The 18769-nt window shown below is 39.7% G+C and overlaps 2 protein-coding genes across 2 annotated transcripts in view; one reads left to right on the top strand and one right to left on the bottom strand.

Moving 5' to 3' along the window:
• arhgap35a (Rho GTPase activating protein 35a) overlaps positions 1–9110 on the bottom strand; it is a 76550-nt gene extending 67440 nt beyond the window's left edge. Inside the window, exon 1 of the mRNA XM_008425740.3 lies at positions 8344–9110. The gene's annotated coding sequence lies outside the window, so the exon portion shown is untranslated. The remainder of the gene's footprint in view (positions 1–8343) is intronic.
• A 4394-nt stretch (positions 9111–13504) lies between these two features.
• Positions 13505–18315, top strand: ap2s1 (adaptor related protein complex 2 subunit sigma 1). Its single transcript, XM_008425741.3, has 5 exons — positions 13505–13681; positions 14104–14253; positions 15255–15368; positions 16785–16844; positions 16965–18315. The coding sequence occupies exons 1-5, from the start codon at positions 13679–13681 to the stop codon at positions 17064–17066; spliced, it is 429 nt and encodes a 142-aa protein (XP_008423963.1). The 5' UTR covers positions 13505–13678; the 3' UTR covers positions 17067–18315.
• Positions 18316–18769: the final 454 nt, after the last annotated feature.

The following is an 18769-nucleotide window of genomic DNA, read 5'->3' as shown; positions in this document are numbered from 1 at the left end:
AATTTCAGTTCTGTGGGTTTTTTTTTTTCTTCTTCTTTTAGTTCAAATACAAACCATTACACCAGACAAGCAGCTTGCAGCCTGCCCAACGCCACAGCCTCAGTGCTTCTGACACGCCCAAGCTGTTGGTTCAGAAGTCTCTTTTCGCCATTTTCACAAATGCTAAGATAATCTCAGACTTTTTGTTTGCTTATATATACACAACAATAAAACCACAGATATGTGACTTTCTGCTTACAGAAAACAACAGGCACTGAACCTTACTGAAGCGGTAGGTCGGATGCCAAAACACAGCTACAACCAGATCTCTCAAAACGGAAATAAGGTGTGTGCTCACCTGACATGATTCAGAGCAGCGGGCATGCACTGAAGTGTTTAGCAAACAGAAAGCAATTTACTGACTGACTACCAGCAGCTTAGGAGACTCCATTCCAGTCGATGAGGCACATTTTTGTCCTGATCAGGGTGGTTATAAACAGGCGGGCTGTTGTCCAACTGTCCTCATTACAGAAAGAAACAAGCATTACTGTCCCGCTGCTTTATGCCTCCGCCAATAAATCAGGTTTGAGATTACATCCAAGTACATCAACACTCTTAATAGTCAAGTGTATTTATGGTGTACCGCAAAAGCTGATTCTGGTCAAAGACAAGGGCTGTGGTTCACAAAGATGATAAATCATGTTGATGTCTTTGCACGCAGAAATACGTCAGCAGAAGTTAAAGTTAGCTTTTAGTTCCTCGGTTTAGATGTCGTAAAACGACGCGACATCAAATGGTTTTAATCATCTCATCCTGAGGCAATATTATGCTGTAAAACATCGTTTCCTGACATTCTTGTGGGCATTACATTTTTGCAGACCAACATGCCAACAGTAGGAATATAACTTGAGTCCTTGTCAACAAGACAGTAAATGTCTTGTTGACAAGCATTCAGTAGTCTTGTTCATCGGACCACTGATCTGGTACACTGACAATGTGGTAACTTAACCCACCACATATGTGTGTGATCTTATTTTAAACCTTGATTTGTGAACCTGATGCAAGTTGTTTTTAAACCGTTTTCTTTTTTTCTTTTTCTTCTTTTGGGCGAGGTGTAAAATGTTGCCCAATCCTTCAAATACTCAGATCCAAATCTGACTTGGAAAAGATTGCATCAAAGTCATATAAAAACTGAACAATAAGGAATGGCACCAAAGATGACCGTGATAGGCTGAAATTAAAAATGGCTGTAATCTCTCTGAGAAGGGCAGTTATTTCAGATATTAAATGACTTTTGTTGGAGGTAGTACGTCTGAATTTCCCCTTTGTGGAACAATAAAGGTTATGTTCTTTTATTTGAATTTAAATAAACTAAAGATTCAGCTTACTGAAGTTTTTAGTCACACTTGAAGTGTTGGACATGTTTTTGACAATTCCTCGCTCTTATCACTTTATGCAACTTGAAAATTGCTTTTGTTTAGTTCCAATTAAACCTGCTGTGATTTCTTCCCAAGTTCTCGTTTTGTGTCAATCAGTACTTCTGGTGTCTTTTGAGATTAACCAGCATGCTGGGCTGTGTTAGCAGTCACATGAGCAACATCTGTGCATTCACACCATAGTCAAGTTTTAACATCAAGTTTTCACCATACTTGATTAAAAGAAAGTAAATGTCAAAGTGACAGTTCACATCTCTTGCTGTGACACGATGCAGTAGAACAGTTTAATCCCAAAAGGACTGTGTGTTCAGTAACCATGACAACCATTGATTGACCTCAGGTGAGCTGGGTCAGATGAGAGAACAATGAAGAAGCTCCAAGAAAACTTTTAGTTACTGAAAAAATGAGGGGGGTCTGGGGGGAGTCAGCTATTTATAACTATACGTAAACACAAAACACTAAATAATTTCAGGCCACATCAAACGACAACACACTTTTGCAGAGTCCCTGTTTCAAAGGAAAGAGTTCACAATATCAGGAATTATAAAAAGTTTTAAATATAAAAACGACAAAGCACAAAAAGTAGTAAGTAGCAATTTAAAAAAAATAATAATAATTACTTGTAAAACATGTCATGATATACCAATATTTTTTTCCTGCTGCGATAGAGAGAGCGAGAGCAAGACTTTCACCCGGTAAGACAAACACATGGAGAGATATCTTTTTCATACTGACTGCTAACAGAAAGTGGTTAGCAGGATATCCTTGGAGTTAGGTTGGACATTTACCCATGATGCAACACCGATTACTGATTTGGGACACCCGAATCAGCCATTTCTCCTTAACTAACTTCTCTCTGCTTTCCTCCTTAGGAGCGCTGCTGCCTTTTGATTTCTAGATTATTTTGATTGCACACTTTGGTCTGGCAAAACCATATATTAAAGAAACAGCTCTCTCACAAAGCGCCTCAACATCGCCTCCGTGTCTAGCATATGTATAAAATAAACCCAATTCCAGCAGAGGCTAAGGAATAAAGTTTTAAACGCCGTTCTTGCATCTTTTATTATGGTATTCGAATTGAAAATTTAACAGAATCAAATTAAAGTTTTACAAAAACCGGAGCTCGGCCATAGAACTTTTATCGGCGCATTTTTAAGATGAACTTCCAGCTGTAGAGGCTCAGCCTTCTTCTGTATGTTGAGAAGCATCAAAAACTGCTTGAGATAATAACGAGGAACGGAGCTTTTAGACGGGCTTTTATCTTAACACCAGTCATTTGTGTCATAATTAATTACTACCTACAACTTTTTATGACAGCATTTATTTCTTATAATTTAGCACTTCACTCTAACTTGTCAATTACAGGATCCAAGTTATCAGTTGCACCAGCATTAAAGGCAGACCCTCGGGGCGTTCGAGAGTTATCGCTTTTACAAGAATCAGATGACCCAAAAGTATCCCCCCTTTGGCCTCACATGAATGCATAATAAAACATACCGCTGCCCCTTTCCAGCTCCTCTCCTCACCTTTGACCCTGTGCCTCTCCACTTCTTCTGGCCCACCTCTTCCCTCCCACGCAGCCTCTCATCATAGGTGGACTTCCTACAGGAAGCCCAGGGGCGCCAACAGCGAGAATCTCCAGTGAGAAAGTTCAACAAAAAACATCACGGAGTCCCCTTTCTGCTTGCACCAACCCCAAATCTGACAGAAAAAGAGTGGATCTGAACATCAGGTTAACAAAAAATAAATAATAATCAAATCAGTGTCATTGAAGATTATAAACGCTGTCACGTTTATCTTTAAACGTTTGAATTTCAGTGGGAACTCCACCGTCTACAGTCTGTCATTGTATCAAGCCGTAAGCAGCAACACTGACTCATCCCAAAAATAATCAGATACCATTACACCCATTATGTGTAATGGGGGATGTGTTCAAGCATATCTAATCTTTTTTTTTTTTTTTAAGTTAGTTCCCAAGGCAACCTGCCAACCCGGTTGAACTTTAAACCTGCAGAACATGCTGGAGCTGCATGCAGGTAAAACAAACTGTGTGTGAGCGACTTCGGCAGCACAAGTCCAACCTATTGACCTCTGAGCAGTGGCCTAATTTCACTGCCAGAGACTCAATCATAACATCTTATCTGCGGACGTGCTGACTCATGGAATTTGGTTGGGCCACAGCCGAGCAGCAGGGTTACTTATGGCCGACATTGATTGGTCGATCCATGAGCACAAACACCAAAAGGGCACATACCAGAGACACGGCCTGAAGCAGAAACTGGCAGCAGTTCGCTCGCGCTTTGTTTCACTCTTTGCTGCCTCCGAACTGACAGCCGACTTTGTTGTGTCACTCTTTTACTTTTTCTCGCTCTTCCCAGAATTCCCTACACTCGGGCTCTGCATGGCTCTTCCACATTGCCGCAGCCCCTTGTTCCTCTGTTGTGTAATTGGAGCTGGAATGGCAAAACAACGGCCGCTCGTTTCCAGAGGTCACCATTCCTCTGCGGCTCACATCCTGGTTCTTCGTCTCTATGGTCACACTAAGTCCAAATGCTGTGTTACTGTTGTTTTCTGATTTAAATGTGACTTAAAGATAAAGTAAAAGATGGCTGGGGGTTTTTTCTCAATAAAAATAAAGCTATGTAACAAAGTGTGGATTTCCACAGTAGGATTTATTTTACAAATGCAAAGTTACTGGAATGTTCTTGAAGAAACAAAAATGCTAATTCATTGTTATGTCTCCTGGGTTTGGTGACATCCCAACACGCTTAAGAATCAAGCAGATTCTTAAACGAGGAGATAAGTTGTATCTGAGCTAAAGTTCAACACTGATAACTCTTAATCTACGGATGCTACTGAAGATGGCGACATCAACAATGGCAAAGACTGTCTTCAGACCTTTAACTGGCACAAATATGTGTCCCATTGTTGCAGCTGTACAAAACACTTGTTTGCACCTCTAAAAGGAGGTATTGCATTGAAAACAATAAAAAAAACAAACGGATTTATTCAAAAGGACTCAGATCAGTTCCCTTAAGCCTTATGTCAAGACACCAGAAGTAAGTGTGCTTGGAAGCTTGCACAACAAATCGAAGAACTGACTATGGCATGTTGTTCTACAGGGGGGGGGCAAAGTACATCTAAGCCAAGTCTGATTTTACAAAAGTGTCTGGATAGTAACTAAAGCATTTCTTCATAGCCACATAGAAAATATTTGCAGGATAGAGCACAACAGAAATGTCTTTGTGCTCCAAGATAATACACGTGTTGTGATAAACTGTAAGGTGATTTTGAGCTACAAAGTGAAACCAATCTACTTGGATCACTGGGTTTAATTTCGAATTATTTTCACGGTCATTTAATTTAAAGGACTAATGCAGAGGACTGTGTGAAGTCCTATAAATCATCTGCAAATTTGTAATGAGCTCGGGAGCAGAAACAGCGGGGACAGAGGAGGCCTCAGTTCGACTGACGCGGGCACACTTTCTAATGGAAATTCAGATACAATCATCCCAGAATGCACTTCTCCCTGCCTAATAATCAGGCACTAAAACAAGGCGGTCATTGAGAGGAGAGAGTGACTGTAATCTGGTCCAGAGAACTCCAAAGCTGACCACTATAATTAACTTCTTTTATGCACCAAACAGACTTCCAGGAAAAAATAATAATAATAATAATCACAAAAAATTCACTCTTTTGAACTACCAGTGGGGGGCGGGGGTGGGCAGGGGGATTATGAAAGCACAATTTCACAAGTGGGGAAATTTGCCATGCTGGGTGTATGGAGTCAACTCACGCTGACAGGTGGAACAGTTGTGAAATTTGCAAACGAGCAGGTAAGTGGCCTGTGATTTACTCAGCAGAGCACTGGTAAATAAAAGCTGGGGTTAATGTGGACAAAACATGAGGGAAGTAGTTGCTGTGAGGTTTATTATATCTCTCTTACTCTTTGATAAAATAAATTGAGCAAACCTAATGTCAGATTTTCTGGATCTCTGATTTGATAATGACAGAAAAAGTGTAAAAAATTTTTGCACCGATAGGAAAATCTGGGCCGATGTTGACATCCTGTTATGGACGATGACAAATGTTTAACGATATAATACATATTACATTATATATATATTGTGACACCTTAAAAAAAATGACCACACTGCTGACTTCACCACTGCTTATCTGCTTCGATTAAACTCCCAAAACTCCTTCGCTGCATCACTATGGGTGCGTTCACACTGCAGTCTGAAGTGACCCAATTCAGATTTTTTGGCAATGCCGATTTTTTTGCCGGGGTCGTTCACACTGCCAGTAAATACGATGCGTTCTGCAGTGTAAACGGGCAAACGACCTGAAAGTGTCCCGCATGCGCAGTAGAGGGCGCCATAGCGTCAGGGTTCTCAATGTTCTGCCAACTGCCATAAAAAGAAGAAGTGCTCTATGTTTGCAGAAATAAACATGGAGTCTAGCGATGGAGCTTAGCTTACATATTTGAAGTTGTTGTCCGGCCGAAGCAGCATATTAACAACTTAATCCTCATATAGTCCGTCATGGTTGTTGTTTTTCCTCCTGCTTGCGCGCATCAGGACACAGAATAGTGAGATTTGTTGAGAATCTGTGACATTCAGTTCGGATGAATACGGTCTGGACGTTAGGTCGCATTTGAATCAGATACGTGTTGGATATGGGTCACATTCGAAAAAGAATCCGACCTGTGCTGTTCACACTGCCATGAAAAGATCGGATATAGGTCGCATTACGTCAAAAAAAATCTGAATTGGGTCACTTCAGGCTGCAGTATGAATGCACCTATGACACATGACTAAGCAAATAACATGTGAACATCCTCCTCCCTTCTCTCTAAAGAATCAAATAGCAACAATAAGGAAATAACTACTGTTTGTTAATATCAGCCCAGTTTTATTAGTCAGAGAAATACCGATATGTTCAGAAAATGACTATCGACCGGTACCGATGTTAGTGCCGATATATTGTGCATCCCTAGTTTTTTTCTTTTTTTTTTAAATCAATTGACCAGCCAATCACAAATCAGTGCAGATTCTGGGAAAACTGACTAAATCTGAGTCTGTGAGTCTGAGTCTTTACAAACCACATTTCTTACTCTGATATTAAGTAGAGAGAATTTGTTTTTTAAACTGCATGCCATACCCTGTTCAGATCAGGATCTATCATCCAGTGACCTCAGCAAAAACAAAACAGAAAAAAAAAAATGCATCTGCATCCCTGGCCTACATCCTGATGAGCCAAGTCTGCATCCTCTAATCTCAGGAACACGGTCAAAACCCAAGGCCTGCCATCTCGATCCACAGCCCTGAGGCAGAATGTCAGGGGTGAATGCGGCTAGCTAGCCTGCCGCCTGAACAAATGGCACAACTATTAGAGTAAGACGAGACTTCCCAGAGAGGTGTGACTGCATTGCAAAGGGCCCAATCAAGCACAGCAGAGGAGAGCTGACAGCTGCTAATGCATTTACCTGTGAGTACAAGAAAAAAAAAAGAAGAAAAAAAGTCACCATCTTTCTGGGAAAATCTATACACGCATGCGTTTACTTAGTCTGCTTGGTCATCCTAATAGAGCCTGGATTAAATCTAAAAAAGAAAGACTTATCAAATGTACTCAGTCAAAACACGTCAGGCAAATGTGGGATTATGAGTCACTAGATTTGCCGGAACAAGCCGCCCCATCCACAACACATACAGTAGCACCAGAGACAACACACAATCAAATGACAAAGTTCCTGTTTTTTTGCAAATGCCTCACTTATCACGCAATGACACAGCAGTAGCTGCAGCTACAACTCAAAGTCCCCCCTGCATGTTGAGGACAGGCCACAGTTATCTCACCCTGTGGGGAATACTTCACAGCCAGCATCCACTTGTAAAAAGAAAAGCACTCAAGTCCAGCAGAGGGACTCGAACAGAAAGGGAGTGGCTGCAGAAGCGATGACCAGCCTGCGTTGAAATAAAACCGTGACACATCAGTGAATGACCTCGCAATAAGAGAAAATGCTTGTGACAGCAATCGTTCCTAACTTGACTCCATCCTAAATCAATCCTAATATTAGAAAAGGCGTAATTGATGTGTGTGCCATCTGAAAAGATCTGAAGCAATTTGTCCCACAGAAAAGGGAAAATATAGAAATGCACCGATCGGCTTCTACCTGCCGAAACGACGATCTTTTTTTCACCTGATACAGCAAGGTGAAAAAGGCGTGCAAGGTTCATTTACAGTGGTTGTAGCTTTGAATCCTACAGACAATTACGAACGTACAAGAGTTGCCTCATTTGTTCTCAAAAGCATCCTTCCCTGGCAGAGATCGGACTTATTCAAGTCAAAAAAGTCCATCAAAGAACAAGCTGCCGGTCAATGATCTTACAGACCATATATATAAATGGTGGGAGTTCTTCATTTTGATGTACATTCAATTTTGGAACAGCAATACACTCAGTCCACTTTATTTAATAAGACACAGTACAGATTAAGTAGCAAACATATGCCTCTGTAGCCATCATATCCTGCCCTTTAATGAATGCATGATGTTGTAGAGTTTCTCCAGGCCTGGCAAAATCATTCAAACAATTTAAAGGTCTGAGGTCCACATTTTTTACAATCTTCCTATTCCATATTGAAACCAGCATACCTTAGAGTGGCTGAATACGAATATAATAAACCCATGCATCATCATTAGGAAAAAAAAATCATTATTGCTACAACTAAGGGCTTCAAATCGTGCCAGCCTTGTGTGTGTGTGTGTGGGGGGGGGGGGGGGGGGATGGGGTTGACTCCCAGTTCTCTTCTTATTCGCAGGAGCTCAGCACAACACAAGCTGCACTCCTCAGAATACGATAAACACCCTAAAATATCGGCTTATTAAACTGATATGATAATGTATAGAAAGGAAGAGTCTACATACCACAAGCAGTCCCGTCGTCCCAGCTCTCGTTCACTCCGTTCTTCCTCTAACGTCGCTCCTCTGCGACTCACGGCCGGGGGAAAAGACTTTTTTAAAAAAAATATTTTTTTTACACAACACTCCCCAGAAACACTCGCATCGATTTTTTTTTTTTTTCCGCTTTTCTAGTAAACACGCCGTCAGGCCCACTAGAGCTCATCCCCCCCGCGCTGTAGTCTGAAGTTTTCAGACATGAGCATTTGCACTTTCTCTTTCAGGAGAAAAAAACGGAACTCATTTCTGATTAAAAGCAGCAGCAGTTAAAAGAGAGAGAGAAAGAAAATCTTCCCAAAATAAAAGGAAAAAGTCCCGTCCTTTTCACATAGGCTGGAAATGTCTGGCGAGGAGAGAGAAAAAGAGGGGGGAAGGCGTTGGGAAGCGCTGTTTCGGTGTGTTTTCCCCTTCTTGGATCACCACCACGTTGTTTTCACCAATTATTGTTTCCTTTGTTGTGTCTGAAATAAAAATAAAAAAAAGAAGAAGAAACAAAACAAAACAAAAGAGTCCGTATGGAAGCCGTCTCGGAGCTCTGCCGTCATTTACAGCAACGCTATTTTCAGAGTAAGGGCAGCTCGTCGTGAGGCGCTGTGTTTTCCTTTCTCATGTTAAGCCCCTCTCTCAGGATAAATGCGTGACGTTGAGAACGAGCCGATTTTTTTCCCCCCTCAGCTTCCCCAATAATGGCGGACCGTCTCCTCTCCTATTCACGGAAAGCAGAGAGAGTCTCTCCCCTCCCAGCGGTTGATGCCACAATTACAGCACAAACTGCACAGCCCAACACAGCACTATAAATGTGACAAAAAGCATTATGGATGACATTTACTTTAGGCCAGGATGGCCAGAAATTGAGATGTATTTTTGATTTAATGATGTCTGAATAATTTTAAATAATGTATGACCTTTGAATTATTTTGAGTATTTAAATAAAGCGCATAAAAAGAAAACCATCGAGTAATCTCAACCCTACGTGGAAATTTTATCTCATTTTATTTTTTACATAGCTCTGGCTTTATGCCACAAATCTTAGTCAGGTTTTGTATTTTAGGATTCAATATTTTTTTCCTCCAGGATTTTCACTCTTCCGTATCTGCACCTATATCGTTACTGTTTTGTGGTCACTGGTTCAATTCAGATTATATATGTAGTGCAATTTCACAACAAATGTCATCTCAAGGCGTTTTACAAAAGAAGTAATTTCAGTTCAACATGGCTGTTTTGAAGGAAAGTTTTAAGGCTAGTCTTTATAATAGACCGAGTGGCTGCCTCAAATTCTGGGACCCAATCTGAGAGCAAAGTGTCGTGTTAGAAGAGAGCAATCAGAACTCTGATGTAAGATGGTGTTTCATTATTAAGGGCTTTATATATATATTTGTGTGTGTGTGTGTGTGTGAGAGAAGGATAATCTTAAACTCTATTCTGGATTTAATGGGGAGCCACTGGAGGTTCTTTTCAAAAACACTATACCCTTTTCTTTGTCTTTTTTATGCCAATAGGTAACTTTGCAGTCAACAAAAATCCCATTCAGAATTTCCCAAGGCTCCATCTTCATTCCCTATGATGCATAGGGAATGAGAATATGACAATGATAAGCTGCCGTAATAATGCAGATGATACGCAGCTCTACAATACGATGTCACCCCTATGAGCCCATCCAAGTACTGAATATACACACAGAACAAATCAGGGCATGGATGTCAAAATCGCCCTTTTATCATCTAAGGAGCATTTCTAGGAAAGAGGAACTAACGTCCCAGCATGATGTGGAAAAACGAATCCATGCTTCTACGCTTAGTTTAGTTACTCCAATAGTATATTCGTAGGTCTGCCCAAAGAAATCAATCAGGCAGCTTCAGATGATCCAGAAGGCTTCTGTTAAAACTAGGAAGTTAGAGCATTCAAACTTACTTCTGTAAGTTTTGAATGGTTTAGCACCAAAACACATCAAAGATCCGTTGTTGATGCATTAACCTTGCAGACCACTTTCCTGATAGAGAGCAGACGTCATTGTTCTACGCATGACAGCATGTTGACTTGATTCCGAAGCAGCAAAAAAGTCCAATAGGCAAAGTTTGAGTAACTTTTTTCCTTTCTCTATAAAAGAATAAATTGACTTTAATGTAAATTTAAAGCGCAGAAGCACACAAAATAAATTTCACATTTGTCTTTGTGAGTAATAATTCAAATAGGATTTGGGTTATTGCTTCTCGGGGAGCCTTTGCTTCGTCACGGCAGTATATCTGCAGTTTAGAAAAGGACTAACTGAGTATATTTTTGTTCCATTTCCCTCCCCGGGCCCCAGGGGTCACACATACCACTTCCGTTCTTTTACAGCTGATCCACATTCACACGTACAAAGTCAAACATTAGTCCTTCTCTGACATACTCAACCATCCCTCCTATGCTTCGCCCAATAAAGGATTCACCTGATAACTCCGACCTGAAGCCTGATTTAGATTCAGTGGCAGCAGAGAGGGGGAAATATTTCCTTCCCTAGAAAATCAATCATCTCAAAGGTTAGTCCTAATTACTTGAGTTGTGCTCAGAGTTCTCCACTTGATAAAAGAATTACAGTGACGGGGTTGGTACTTTGATAAGTTCAGCCAGTGAATGATGAATAATTCAATCTTCTGAGGATGTCAGCGGCGCTGTACTTTGGAGAAATGACTGCAGAGTCGCACAAGAGCTCAAACAGATGTTTAATGTCTCGTACTTGGAACCCTCTCCTGAATATTTTCTCCCTCGCTCTCTGTGAGTTCTCGAACTTCCTGAAATATGGCTTTTTGGGCTTTTGATCTAAAATCAGTTTAATGTTAAACTGTGCTTTATGTGGCTTTACAACCAACTTTATTGAGCTGTTATGTTATCGGGAGGAGAGTACGAGCGTTGATGGCATAAAATGTGACTTCCTGGCAAAGTAATGTTCAACTTGTGCTAAAAAAAACACACACACACCTACCGTCACATTACTTGCTGGGCTTTTAGCAATATTTGCATTATCCTGATTGCACAAAGCACGGTTAGCAGGGGTCAAAGTTTCAACTGAGCCCCCTGTCTCTGTTTCAAAGACCTTTCTCCTCCATTTGCTTTCCTTTCCTTCTTTTTCTCCTCATGTCGTTTTATAACGCAAAGCACCATCTAAGCAATTTCATCCTTGCTTAGAGATTACCACAGTAATGGCGCTTATATGAAGCCTAGCACATTGATGCCAAAACACAGCCGCAGGCACTGCATGGAAGAAAAACTTCCTTTGTCGAACCACTTGCAAGCTTCCGTAATCTTTTTTTGTTTTCTTTCGTTCTTTTGCTGTTCCACTTCAACTCTTCTCTGCATTTTGCAGCTGACATATTTCTGGGTCCCATAGGACGAGCACATTCCTTTCCTCACAGTTGTGCAATCCCTGACAATCACAGTCCACCACCTCCCCTTCTCCCTCTGACTCCCCATTCGCCCAAAGTTGCTCACAGGGCAAGCTGTCCAAACTGTCTGGGCAATGTTCTGTGGTGAGCTGGCAGCCCGGCCTGACCTGTGTACAAAAACCGAACCCTGGCTGGCGATGAAGGAGCGAAGCACAAATAACTTGTTTTAAAAACACGACAGAGCTACAGTGGACATGACAAATCGAAGCACCACTGGTAAAATGTGTTGTTGGAAAAACAGATATGTCAGAACTTTCTCTGTTTTTAATCTGACCCGTGCAACGAAAAACAAAAAGATAGTGGAAAAGGTAGAAAATAAGAATTGAGAATGAAATTTTAGAAGAGGGTGCTGTTGGACACAAACTGAGTATGTGTTCACTAACACCCACCACGTTTAAGCTCGCGTTAAACTGGAGGCGTTATTTAAAAGCGTGTCTCATTAGCCCCGAGTAACTTTCAGTGTTTTCAAAAAGGTTTTTCTCACATTTTCTTGGCCACATCTCAAAGCAAAAGCCACAGTCTACAAACAACTTCTAGTAATTTCATTGCCAGGAGGCATCAGTAAGAGGAAAACACAGAAAAACTAATGGGGCTTTAAACGTACCATGGAACATGGTCATCATCCTATTGAAGGAATATGTTTTAACAAGTGAAGAGAAAGAAACTGGTCACCCTAGCCCATAGCACTTATGGGTTAGGGTGGCAACATAGACCATTTCTTTCAAAGAACTTTAGCAAAGTGTACTGAAAGCCCTTTTGCAGATGTATTTTGATCTAATGAAAACAGTGTTGAACTTCATAGCCAAACTTCTGGAAGGTATTTAGGGAGCAAAATACCTGCACAACACTAGTCCCTCTGGAGGTGCCATCATGATTTTTCTTTTGTACTGTTTTTCTCCAGGTGTAACTGGTGGCTTAGTTATGAACAGTTCTCTGAACCAGTCAATGTTCAGTCTTTAGCTAGACAGTTGACAATTAATAATTTAACATAGGAGTCTAGAGTCCAGACTTAAATTAAATTTTTCTGAAGAGTGGGGCTGTTTAAGAACAAATACTAATGTGGCAGGAGTCTGTTCTATATTTTCACTAAAGTCTGTGTATTTAAATAAAAATTACAAAAATAGATGTTTTTAAAACTATTATTAAAACTGTTATAACTAGTTTGCTTACTTGTTTTGGAAGTAAGTGGTTGAAATAATTGTTACTTTTCTGTTTTAAAATTAGTTACTATATTATATTTTTACTGACACGTTCAGTAATGGTTTTGGCACTGTTAGAATTTCGTGCTTTCCTGTGCCGAGATGTGTCATAGTTTGGCTTCATATATCCTTGTCCATAACAAGAATGACATTTCTGTATTCAAAAAATTTGAAAGCTTGTAATAAAGCTGAAGTTGAACAGTACTGATATTCTACATATTCGTGTACGTAGCTACATATACAAATGAAATGTCAGAGCGGTTGTTTAATAATGGTTAATGTCTCAAAGAACTGTGTGAGAACATCCAAACAGCTCTTGTTGAATATCTGAGCCATTTCTTTCGGATCTGAAAAATAAAGCCGGAATTCCCGTATCTGCACCGCAACCAACGGATGGACTCATGTGACTGTTAACGCAACTTATTAAGAAATCGTCAAGCAGGATCTGTGGGTTTTGTAGTTCTGAAAATGATAGCGCTGAGTTCCTACCAGTGCAACAGAAACACGTTTCCCATCATGCAACGGTACTTTGGCGTAGCTTTGCACTTCCGGTTAGCTTGATAAGATAGCGGACGAGCGGTCAATAGAAGAAATACTGATGTGTTAGTGTAAAAGTGGTGCTTTTTCTGCTCAGGAACGCGCTATTCTGGAGCTCTCAAAGACTTTATTTGGGAAACGAAAATGGTAACTATGGCATTGCTTTGCGTTGCTGTGCTTTACCTAAAATGTCAGTTGGAGTTTGCTACCGTTGGACTGATAAGCTCTTCATTCAGTCAGCAGGAAATAAAAAATGTTAGCGATTTTTTTTTTTATTGACCTAAAGAGTTAAAATGTATACAATTGACCCAAACCAGTTTAAAAATATGTCTGGCTTTCTAATTGAACTGTTATGTTGCAAAATAAATAGCTGTAGTCATTTCACATTAGCTAGGCTAATAGCAGTTTTTAGCTACAACGACTTCTTTACAAACCTGTCCAGCTTTAAAACGTTCAATCTATATATGTTTTTGTCTTCCCATATTAAATTGCTTTGACTAAGTTGATATTTTGTATTTTTGTTGTAGCTTTGCTAATGTTTATCTTTCTCTTATCGTTTCCTCGTAAAGATCCGCTTCATCCTCATCCAGAACCGAGCAGGGAAGACACGGCTGGCCAAATGGTACATGCAGTTCGATGATGACGAGAAACAGAAGCTGATCGAGGAAGTGCATGCAGTGGTCACTGTCAGGGACGCCAAGCATACCAACTTCGTTGAGGTAAGGGGATTTGTTCACGTTTAACTTAGGTTACATTCTTTTGCGCAGTTTTCTCTCCAGCAGATTGATGGCTCTGAACATTTTCCCAACAGTGTTTGTTGTTAAAATATCTTGCTAAGAGTCTAGATTAACATAATTGCTGTTTTCCAACTAGTTGGTGCAAAGCTGCAGTCTCTGTGCTATGTGACTGTTGTTCTTATGGAAGAACAATATCTGTTGTTTTCCCTCAAAATGAAATCTGTAATCACTACTTGAAATGAAAGTATCCGCTGAAAAGAAAAGCTATTTGATACAGAAGACGCTTTAAATGTAAACGGCTTAAAATGTGAAATATTTCAGTTTAAATTATTTACGCTTTCATGTTTGTAAGGGTCCTGCATTAACCATTTTCATATCAAGCGAATAATTTACTTGTAGCTTATTGTACAGGGCATTAACATTTTTTTTAGGAGAGGCTAAAATTAGTCATAATTCACTCATTTTAGATTTTAAAGAGGATTATCATATTATTGCTTTCTTTGCATTGAAACGAGTAACGGTGTCTAATACTCACACACCTCAACTGCTTGGACACTTTAGTTTGACTTTATTAGGCAGACTATATGCTGTACATTGTATATCACGTTTTGCAGGAAAAAAATTTCCTCAAGAATCCTACAAATGTGCAAAAAAAAAAAACAAAAACAAATCACCTTTGCCAAGTCATTTTCCTTTGGTAAATATTACTCATTAAACTCAAAGGGATCTGAGTTTTTGTACAACCTTGAATTGTGCAACCTCCAGTTCAAGGTTGATGCATCTGATGCTCCAAGCCATCAGACAGAAACAAAAATCTGACCTCGTTTTTTTTTTTTTTCTTTTCTTCATGCTGTGGATTTTATACGTTTATGCAACTTTTTTTATGGGGAAGCTGTGGATATCGGGCGCCGGTGAAAGTGCTGATGTTATGGAACGAGACGCTGAGTTACTATGAGTATTTCTTTGTTTTACCCCTCCCCCAGTTCAGGAACTTCAAGATCATTTACCGGCGCTACGCTGGCCTCTACTTCTGCATCTGTGTGGACGTGACCGACAACAACTTGGCATACCTCGAAGCCATCCACAACTTTGTGGAGGTAAGTAACTGAAACACACACGATGTAGACGGAGCATGTGAACTGTGATGATCTAGTTGTTGTGGTCTGCTGGTTTCCAGGAATGTCTCCAGAGGGCTTCTCTTTCTTTTTACTGTGTGTGTGTTTTTTTTTTGTTTTTTTTAAGAATGTTTTCTGGTTTATTTACTTGCTGCATCTAAATGTCAAACTTTATTATTTCTCCAGTCAGTTGAAGTATTATCTCACTGTAAGGACATCAAAAGAGTTACTGTTACTGCCTGATGCCTTTATATCTGTATGGACCAATATTTCTGAAAAGCACTTGTTCATTATTTGCCATAAAGCATTAAGGCAGTTGTGAAGGTAAAATTTTCTGCAACCCAGAACTAGTAAGATGTACTTAATAAAGAGGCCATCCCGTGGGATTTGTTTTCGCAGAATTTTGTGAACACAATTTTTTCCCCATTGCTCCAACATAAGCAAAGTAAAATTGAAATGAATGATAGTTGAGCTATTCAAATTTATAGATTAAGTCTTAAAACAATGTAAAAACTACTTAAAAATGAAGTATAACCGATTTTACAACCGATGTAAGATGTTTGCAACATATTGTGATATTTTTGTCTTAATGTGTCTCTATCATTTAGTTAACTCCCTTCTGAAATTTCAAGCTTAAAGTACAATCAGGTTTTTGTTTTTCTTTCCTAAGACGAACAGTTGAGCATTTTTGTCTTGACTGCTCAGGAGTGAAGAAGGTCTTATAATTTACTGTTTGACCTTGACAGAGACATTTAATGTACAGAAATGCAGGATCCTCCTGTGTTATTCTATATGGCCACATCTAGAGAAAAAAGATGCACTCTTTTTTTCTGTCCTTTTTTTTTTATTTTTTAGATTCATTCATTTGGTGCTGTGGCTCGAGAATTCCATTATCTTTAATCCATTTAGACAAACGAGAGAAAAATGGGGCTTTTCCCCCCCCTTTTCTCTTCATATTCATAGACTACTCATCTGACGTGTACAGTTAAAAAAATGCAATAAGATGTTAGAGACACCAAATGAGTTCTGTCACATTATTTTAACAACAGGTTGAAATAAACATCTCTTCAAATGTAATATGTTATAAATGTGTTTCCTGCCTCTCCTTTTCAGTTTTTTTTTTATCGCTCTGGGATGATTATGTTTTCTTTGTCATACTGACGTGATGCACTGTAGCTCCATAGCCATTTGACGCACTGTTCGGTTTTGTGAAAAGTGGCTGATATTTTCAGTGCGCTGCAGCTTCTCCATCAATGTTCGGCGTACGAGCAATTTTAATGTAAAATTGCTTCCTGCCAGTAGAAGACAGAATTGACACTTTTGCAGATTCATGAAGTCATTATTGTGCTCAACATGCTATTAAATTAGCTTGTTTCAATCTTCTTCTTTTCCCTGAAGGTGCTAAATGAATATTTCCACAATGTGTGTGAACTGGACCTCGTGTTCAACTTTTACAAGGTGAAATTGTTTTTCCATGTCGACATTTTGTGATTGTTTTACAACCCGAATGCAGCACAGATGACAACTCCTTGTGTGTGTGTGTTTTTTTTTTTGTCTACTTCCTGCGTGCGTTTCAAGGTGTACACCGTGGTGGACGAGATGTTCCTGGCAGGAGAGATCAGGGAGACCAGTCAGACCAAGGTCCTCAAGCAGCTCCTCATGCTCCAGTCACTAGAGTAGAAGTCGATCCCTCTTCCCCCACTCATCTGCAGCCCCTGGCATTCAACCCTAGCTTCTCCGTGTTTTATATAGCTCTCAAAAGCAACCACGTCTCTCTCCTGCCACTCCTTCAACGACCGCAGGGAAGCAGCGTTTTAGAGAACGTAGCCAATATTGTCTAAATATTGATATTTGAGGTAAACTACACTGCTTGCCGTCGAAAAAAAAATAATACTTTGCAATATTCTGTACACGTGGAACAGCTATTGTTGTCAGTAGGCGAACAGAAAAAACACTTGTATTTGTTACTGTTTGAAATCCTCATTAAGGTGCAGCCATGTTTGTGTTCTGTCTCAGCCAGCGGGTGCAGAAACTAGTTATTCTGTGTATTAACAAGTAAATCGACTCATTTATCTCTGTGCACTGTGGAAATCAGTGTAAACCTGTTAGCCCCAGTCCCTTTTTGTTGCTCTTTAACCTATACATTTATGTAATGGCACTACTTTTAACTAACAAGCACCAGAAATAAAAAATAAAAATGAGGACCACAGATGGTAATGAAAGCCTTGCAGTCAAAAAGCAATAGCCTCGGGAGCGTTACAGTATTCTTCAAGGCTCATTTGCATTTTTTATTCAACTCTCGCTGCAAGCGGACGACGAGTAGAAATCCATTTTAGAGCGATTAACTCAGCACAGCGACTTAATCCTACTCGAATGGAGTACCGTTTCAACGTTATGCTAACCTGTGCCGTGTCAGGCATCCTTCAGGGCGGCGGATGACACGATGGATTATCTCTGACTGAATTTTCATTTCAACAAACGGTGCTTGTTGGGTCCCTCTCAAAACACTTAAAATGGAGACCAAACTTAAGACATTCAGCGTATTTTCCCCATAAGGCAGTAATGTGATGTTTGCTCAGTGCGGTGTGTGTAAATACAGTGCATCTTGTCGTCGAGTATTATGAAATGAAGTCGTACAGAGTCGTACATTCCTCTGGCTCTCCATAAAGCGAAATTGCATTTTAAGCTCCCTCTTGCAGTCGTAAACGATCTGCTTTTATACATGTCTCTGCTGGAGTTAAACGCCTGTGAAATTGAAAATGTCATTCTAATTTTAACCATATCCAGTCGCACAGTTGATTTCACATGTCGACAGACGTTTTGTTATCGATCGAATCTGCCGCTTCCTTTCTTGTGAACCTTATAAGATGTCTCCAATTCATCACCTGTATGTCCCATTTTTGTGTAAATAAACAAAAAATTGACCAAACTGTTATTAGTATGACTTATTATGTCACTAAATGATTGGACTGCCATGGAAGCATCCATTTACCTGCGCCTTTTACACTTTGTCACAATTAAAGCTATATACTTCTGTGTTGTTTTTTTTAAAGGGATTTTAGACACAAAGTAGTGTTGATCTCAAAAAAAAAAAAGGTCAAAAAAAAAAAAGGTCAACATTTTACAAATAAAAATGTAAAACGTGTTAGGCGCATTTGTACCAAAAAAGTTTACCAAGACGAGTCTTTTAGGTAGTAAATAGACCACATGAGTGTAATTTAATCAGAGAACAGCTGTATTTATATTTAAAAGGGCTCAGGGGCTCTTAAAAGAAAATCAATGAACAAACAGATCAGGTATACAGTTGTGGGGAAGTTTCAAGCAGTGTTGGGTGTTAAACCTGTTTGCCTTTTTTTTTTCTTTTTTTTTTTTACATTTAATGG

Source organism: Poecilia reticulata, chromosome 13 (assembly GCF_904066995.2).
Source record: "Poecilia reticulata chromosome 13, P_reticulata-male-v2, whole genome shotgun sequence".
NCBI classification, from domain to species: domain Eukaryota; kingdom Metazoa; phylum Chordata; class Actinopteri; order Cyprinodontiformes; family Poeciliidae; genus Poecilia; species Poecilia reticulata.
The sequence above is the reverse complement of the archived record's forward strand: the minus strand, read 5'-3'. Positions and strand labels throughout refer to the sequence as shown.